Source organism: Anolis carolinensis, unplaced genomic scaffold (assembly GCF_035594765.1).
Source record: "Anolis carolinensis isolate JA03-04 unplaced genomic scaffold, rAnoCar3.1.pri scaffold_10, whole genome shotgun sequence".
Classification (NCBI taxonomy): domain Eukaryota; kingdom Metazoa; phylum Chordata; class Lepidosauria; order Squamata; family Dactyloidae; genus Anolis; species Anolis carolinensis.
Genome location: NW_026943821.1, coordinates 2,266,372 through 2,274,133, shown reverse-complemented (window position 1 = coordinate 2,274,133; position 7,762 = coordinate 2,266,372). Strand labels below are relative to the sequence as shown.

The 7,762-nt window shown below is 42.9% G+C and overlaps 1 protein-coding gene across 2 annotated transcripts in view; it reads left to right on the top strand.

Moving 5' to 3' along the window:
• Positions 1-3,928, top strand: part of exoc3l2 (exocyst complex component 3 like 2) — a 57,458-nt gene extending 53,530 nt beyond the window's left edge. For both annotated transcript variants that reach the window (XM_062962344.1, XM_062962343.1), the window contains exon 12: positions 2,612-3,928. In XM_062962344.1, the coding sequence (XP_062818414.1) occupies positions 2,612-2,930 (319 nt within the window). In that variant the 3' untranslated portion in view covers positions 2,931-3,928. The remainder of the gene's footprint in view (positions 1-2,611) is intronic.
• The last annotated feature ends 3,834 nt before the right edge of the window (positions 3,929-7,762 follow it).

The following is a 7,762-nucleotide window of genomic DNA, read 5'->3' as shown; positions in this document are numbered from 1 at the left end:
CACACACACACACACACACACACTGTATATGCATTGAAAGACACTAGGAAACTACAACTCCCAGGACCCTATAGTGTTAAGTCAGGGCATTGAAAGACCTTGGGAAACTACAACGCCCAGGACCCTATAGTATTCAGCTAGGGCACTGAAAGACCTTGGGAAACTACAGCTCCCAGGACCCTATAGCGTTAAGTCACGGAATTGAAAGACAATAGGAAATTACAACTCTCAGGAAACCTATAGCATTGAGCTAGGACATTGAAAGACTTTGTGAAATTACAACTCCCAGGACCCTATAGTGTTAAGTCAGGGCGTTGAAAGACCTTGTGAAACTACAACGCCCAGGACTCTATAGTGTTAAGTCAGGGCATTGAAAGACACTAGGAAACTACAACACTCAGGAACCCTATAGCATTGAGCTAGGACATTGAAAGACCTTGTGAAACTACAACTCCCAGGACCCTATAGTGTTAAGTCAGGGCATTGAAAGACACTAGGAAACTACAACTCTCAGGAACCCTATAGTATTCAGCCAGGGCATTGAAAGACCTTCTGAAACTACAACTCCCAGGACCCTATAGTGTTAAGTCAGGGCATTGAAAGACACTAGGAAACTACAACTCTCAGGAACCCTATAGCATTGAGCTAGAGTATTGAAAGACCTTGTGAAACTACAGCTCCCAGGACCCTATAGTGTTAAGTCGCAGCATTGAAGGACACTAGGAAACTACAACTCCCAGGACCCTATAGTGTTAAGTCAGGGCATTGAAAGAACTTGTGAAACTACAACGCCCAGGACCCTATAATGTTAAGTCAGGGCATTGAAAGACACTAGGAAACTACAACTCTCAGGAACCCTATAGCACTGAGCCAGGGCGTTGAAAGACTTTGGGAAACTACAACTCCCACAGCTTCTTAGCATTGAGCCATGGCAAAATGCATCCATTCTGCATTGTAGATCCATTCCCCTTTCCTTGCATTCATGCGCAAGCCCAAGGCAGGAAGATTGTGGGGAGAAACCGGGATGCCTTTCCACCGAAATGTTCATGTTTGGGGCTTTCTTCTGCCCTTGATTCCCCAAAGGCCTGGGCTTGGCAGTCGGGGAAGAGGAAGCCCAGGTCAAGCCCTGAGCCTGGAGGGAAAAGGTGCTTCTTGGGGGAAATAGGTGAGATGTGCCACCCTTCGCCAGCCTCTCCCCATTGTTTGGTGCCCCTCCACAGGAAACATGCGCCGCTGAAGGGAACATGCGCCTCTCTCGGAGGCGGATACGGAGCTGCTCATTAGCTGAGCCTTTCTTGGAAGAGCGAGAGGCGCAGGCCTCCGGTGCTGGGAAAAAGCAGCGCAGAGGGGCCATTAGAGTGAGCCAGTCAGCGGCCATGCGCCTCCATGCGCTTCCTGAGGCACATGCAGACACACACATGCGCCTCTCTGGCCGCAGGTCCAGTGATTGCGTGGGAACCGTGCCAGCTTCCTGGAGTTAACAAGACATCCGAAGCAGCAGGGCTTTAAATAAACTCCCTGCGCCAAAGCCAGGCGCATAAAAGATGCAAGGGAATGGGGCATTTTCTCCCCGAAAGCAATGGGAAGAACGATGCCATAGGGGCAGAACGCCAGCCATAAGCTCTCTGCCTATTATATGGTGCATTGTGTGCATTGAGCCACTTGTAAGTTTGGCCCTTTAAGGCGTCTGTAATTCCAACATAAGGCCAAGATCGAAAAATCAGCTGATGAACCAAAATGCAGACTGTGCAAGGAAGCTGACGAAACCATTGATCCTATCCTCAGCTGCTGTAAGAAAATCGCACAGACAGACTACAAACAGAGGCACAACTATGTGGCCCAAATGATTCATTGGAACTTCTGCCTCAAGTACCACCTCCCAGCAGCAAAGAACTGGTGGGATCACAAACCTGCAAAAGTCTTGGAAAATGAGCACGCAAAGATACTGTGGGACTTCCGAATCAAGACTGACAAAGTTCTGGAACACAACACACCAGACATCACAGTTGTGGAAAGGAAAAACGTTTGGATCATTGATGTCGCCATCCCAGGGGACAGTCGCATTGACGAAAAACAACAGGAAAAACTCAAAACCTCAAGATTGAACTTGAAAGACTTTGGCAGAAACTAGTACAGGTGGTCCCGGTGGTGATCGGCACACTGGGTGCCATGCCAAAAGATCTCAGCCGGCATTTGGATACAATCCATGATCTGCCAACTGCAAAAGGCCACCCTTCTGGGATCTGCGCGCATCATCCGAAAATACATCACACAGTCCTAGACACTTGGGAAGTGTTCGACTTGTGATTTTGTGATACGAAATCCATCATATCTATCTTGTTTGCTGTGTCATAATAAAATAATAACAAAAACAACAACAACTTTATTTTTGTCTCCCGCTCCCATCTCCCCGAGGGGACTCACATGGGGACCAAGCCCAACAAAATAAAATAAGATAAAAACAATATAAAACACATTGTAATCACAACAGATTAATACATCAGAAAATATAAAATACCACATCACAAGATAAAAACGTAGTCATCATTGGCACGTTGCCTTTTCTTCCATCCCTCCTTAGGTAACGTAACCTGTCTTTCTCGTTTGATAGGAAGACGCACGTGTCGGCCATCCTGGACGTGCGGGGCTTGCAGAACCAGGCGCAGCGGCAGGACATCCTGGCGGTGATGGATGGGCTGGACGCCCCGGACGGAGAGGAAGCCCCTTCGCAGGACCAGTCCTTCTTCTCGGAGATCCCCACCAGCGAGGTCTTCTGCGTCCGCGTCCAGCTGCACCGCATCTCCCACCTGGGCCTCTCCTGCCTCTCGCGGTTGCGCCCCAGGGCCAGGATGCGCCAGTTGCGCCGACAGCAGCAGCAGCTGCAGCAGCGGCAAAGGCGGAGGCCCAAGGAGGACGAGTCGCAAGTGTGAGGATCGGGAGATACGAGGATTCCCAGTCCCCAAAGACGCCTCTACTGGGAGGGTTGGCGCTGCAACTGGGAGGACAAAGACTCTCCAGTCATACACGCTCCAACTCTATTATTCCTTCCAAAAATGGGACACATCTTCACTGCTCTTTTTGGAGACACACCATTGTTTTGCAATATTTTTCTCACCATATGGAAAACTAGCCTATGCATTGGCCTTTGCTCCCCTATAAAGAAAATATGGTGCGTTATTTTGCAATATTTTTCTCACCATATGGAAAACTAGCATATTTTTCTGGCCATATGGAAAACTAGCCTATGCATTGGCCTTTGCTCCCCTATAAGGAAAATATGGTGCATCGTTTTGCAATATTTTTCTGGCCATATAGAAAACTAGCCTATGCATTGGCCTTTGCTCCCCTATAAAGAAAATATGGTGCGTCATTTTGCAATATTTTTCTCACCATATGGAAAACTAGCATATTTTTCTGGCCATATGGAAAACTAGCCTATGCATTGGCCTTTGCTCCCCTATAAAGAAGTAAGGTGCATCATTTTGCAATATTTTTCTCACCATATGGAAAACTAGCCTATGCATTGGCCATTGTTCCACTATAAAGAAAATATGGTGCATCATTTTGCAATATTTTTCTCACCATATAGAAAACTAGCCTATGCATTGGCCTTTGCTCCCCTATAAAGAAAATATGGTGCATCGTTTTGCAATATTTTTCTGGCCATATAGAAAACTAGCCTATGCATTGGCCATTGTTCCCCTATAAAGAAAATATGGTGCGTCATTTTGCAATATTTTTCTCACCATATGGAAAACTAGCATATTTTTCTGGCCATATGGAAAACTAGCCTATGCATTGGCCTTTGCTCCCCTATAAAGAAAATATGGTGCGTCATTTTGCAATATTTTTCTCACCATATAGAAAACTAGCCTATGCATTGGCCTTTGCTCCCCTATAAAGAAATAAGGTGCATCGTTTTGCAATATTTTTCATGGCTCAATGCAATGGAGCCCTGGGAGTTATAGTTTCACTAAGCGTCCCATCAACAGTTATGCAGAATGAAATGCCCATTTGACACCCCTTAATAACTGCATTGGAACCCTGAGAGCTGTAGTTTCACGAAGCATCCCATCAACAATAATGCAGAATGATTGTCGTTTAACGCCACTTAATAACTGCTGTGGATCAATGCATTGGAACCCTGGGAGTTATAGTTTCACTAAGTATCCATTAACAATAATGCTGGTTTGGCACCACTTAATAACTGCTGTGGCTCAATGCATTGGAACCCTGGGAGTTGTAGTTTCACTAAGCATCCATTAACAATAATGCAGACTGAAATTCTGGTTTGGCACCACTTAATAACTGGTGTGGATCAATGTATTGGAGTCCTGGGAATTGTAGTTTCACTAAGCATCCCAACAACAATAATGCAGAATTAAATGCCTGTTTGACGCCACTTAATAACTGCTTTGGAACCCTGGGAGTTGTAGTTTCACTAAGCATCCCATTAACAATAATGCAGAATGAAATGCCGATTTGATGCCACTTAATAACGGCTGTGGATCAATGCATTGGAACCCTGGGAGTTATAGTTTCACTACACACACATTAACAATAATGCAGAATGAAATGCCGGTTTGACACTACTTAATAAGTAGTGTCAAACCGGCATTTTTGACACGAAATAAATAAATAAAACTACTTAATAAGTGCCGTGGAGCCCTGGGAGTTGTAGTTTCACAATACTTTTTTTGGCCTTCTTCTTCTTCTTCTTCTTCTTCTTCTTCTTCTTCTTATTATTATTATTATTATTATTACGTTTATTTCTACCCCACTTTTTCTCTCCATAAGGAGACACAGAGCAGCTTACCTTAAAACCTTTCCATTATTATTTTAAAATCTACACATATATAATTAAAACCAGAATTGAATATCATTGGTAATTTTTTTAAAAATCCAGTTATAAACCGAATACGTATTCAAGCTAAAAACCACAGCAACCCTGACAATCTACAACTCCCAAACTACAGCTCCCAGGGTTCTCAGAGCATTGAGCCGTGGTGGTTGCAAGTGGTGTCAAACTGCATTCATTCCACAGTGTAAATGCAACCTTGGTGTCGTTCCAGATGTATTTTATTTTTATTTTCGCCCAGTGCCGGACACTGATGGACAGTCCTTTCTTTATAGCAAGCTTTCTTGGACTTTATATAATAATAAGCTTGTTATATTAGCCAGTCGTATTATATCAATACATGCAAGTGAATCCCCTCCAAACAAACCATACCGTGAAAGAGGGATTTATTTTCAATTTATTCTGCACCATTTCTTACTCCTTTTTTCTTGTGGAACAGGAAAGACAAAAAAAAAAAAATACTCAGAAAGCCAAGAAAATGCCTCTGTTTCTTTAAGAAATATATTTTGCATATCTTTTTTTTGGGGGGGGGGGGGGGAAGAAACCTATATCTGTAAATAAATAAGTAAATAAATAAATGTGTATTTAATCATGCTCTTTCCGGTGTTGATTGGGAGGAAGATGTGGATTCTAGTGAATGGTTGGGATTCATAGTTCCATGAAAGGATCTATAGTTCTATGTCGGGAGTTATAGTTCCATGTCGGGAGTTATAGTTCCATGTAGGGATATATAGTTCCATGTCGGGATTTATAGTTCCATGTAGGGATTCATAGTTCCATGTTGGGAGTTATAGTTCCATGTAGGGATATATAGTTCCATGAAGGGATCTATAGTTCCATGTCGGGATGTATAGTTCCACGTAAGGATTCATAGTTCTATGTAGGGCTATATAGTTCCATGTAGAGATATATAGTTCCATGTAGGGATTCATAGTTCCATGTAGGGATATATAGTTCCATGTCAGGATTTATAGTTCCATGTCGGGATGTATAGTTCCACGTAAGGATTCATAGTTCTATGTAGGGCTATATAGTTCCATGTAGAGATATATAGTTCCATGTAGGGATTCATAGTTCCATGTAGGGATATATAGTTCCATGTCAGGATTTATAGTTCCATGTCGGGATGTATAGTTCCACGTAAGGATTCATAGTTCTATGTAGGGCTATATAGTTCCATGTAGAGATATATAGTTCCATGTAGGGATTCATAGTTCCATGTAGGGATATATAGTTCCATGTCAGGATTTATAGTTCCATGTCGGGATGTATAGTTCCACGTAAGGATTCATAGTTCTATGTAGGGCTATATAGTTCCATGTAGAGATATATAGTTCCATGTAGGGATTCATAGTTCCATGTAGGGATATATAGTTCCATGTCAGGATTTATAGTTCCATGTCGGGATGTATAGTTCCACGTAAGGATTCATAGTTCTATGTAGGGCTATATAGTTCCATGTAGAGATATATAGTTCCATGTAGGGATTCATAGTTCCATGTAGGGATATATAGTTCCATGTCAGGATTTATAGTTCCATGTCGGGATGTATAGTTCCACGTAAGGATTCATAGTTCTATGTAGGGCTATATAGTTCCATGTAGAGATATATAGTTCCATGTAGGGATTCATAGTTCCATGTAGGGATATATAGTTCCATGTCAGGATTTATAGTTCCATGTCGGGATGTATAGTTCCACGTAAGGATTCATAGTTCTATGTAGGGCTATATAGTTCCATGTAGAGATATATAGTTCCATGTAGGGATTCATAGTTCCATGTAGGGATATATAGTTCCATGTCAGGATTTATAGTTCCATGTCGGGATGTATAGTTCCACGTAAGGATTCATAGTTCTATGTAGGGCTATATAGTTCCATGTAGAGATATATAGTTCCATGTAGGGATTCATAGTTCCATGAAGGGATCTATAGTTCCATGTAAGGATTCATAGTTCCATGTCGGGATTCATAGATCCATGTAGGGATGTCTAGTTCCATATCGGGATTCATAGATCCATGTAGAGATGTCTAGTTCCATATTGGGATTTTTAGTTCCATATTGGGATTTTAGTTCCATGTAGAGATGTATAGTTCCATGCAAGGGTTTAATAGTTCCATTGATAGTTCTCTCTCTGCCGGGGAGCTCTAGTGCCATAGCTCAGGGAATGACACCTCAACAAACTACAAATCCCAGGACTCTTTCCATTCCCTATAGGTTGCACCCCTTCAAGAGGACATATAGGGCATCCAGCCCATACCCTCTATGTCCTCTATCCAACTATAAGTAATCTGTTTCCTATATGTCCTCCTCTATACATCTTCCATCTCCCTATAAGTTTGTTAAGGAACTTTCCATGCAGTGTTTTGTTGTGCCAGCTGTCAGCTCTAGTTTGTAGTGCGGTTTTCTTGTACTGATTTTTTATCTGCTGTGTTTTGAGGAGTTTTTGATTTTTGACTTCAATCAAAGCAGGTTCTTCCCTTTGCTTTACATATTCTGCCAGGGCATGTTCTTCTTCTTTGACTGCTTGTTTTACTTGTAAGAGTCCTCTGCCCCCTGATCTTCTAGGCAGATATAGCTGGTCAACATCACTGCGAGGGTGCAGTGTGTGATGAATGGTCATGAGTTTTCTTGTTTTTCTGTCCAAATTGTCCAGTTCCACCTGTGCCCAGTTTATGATGCCAGCAGTATATCTTATGACAGGTATGGCCCTATAAGTTGATTCCCTACGTCCTACAAATCTCCTCCAAGGCATCATCGTACAGGGTTGGGAACAGTGTGTCTTAATGAGTTTCCCATTCCCGGCCCTTGTTTAATGGCTCTTCCTTCCTTTTTGGGTTCTGCTTGGAGATTGTGGCTTCCTCGCAGAAGGCTCGGCTGCAAGCCAAGCAGGGACGAGGGGCA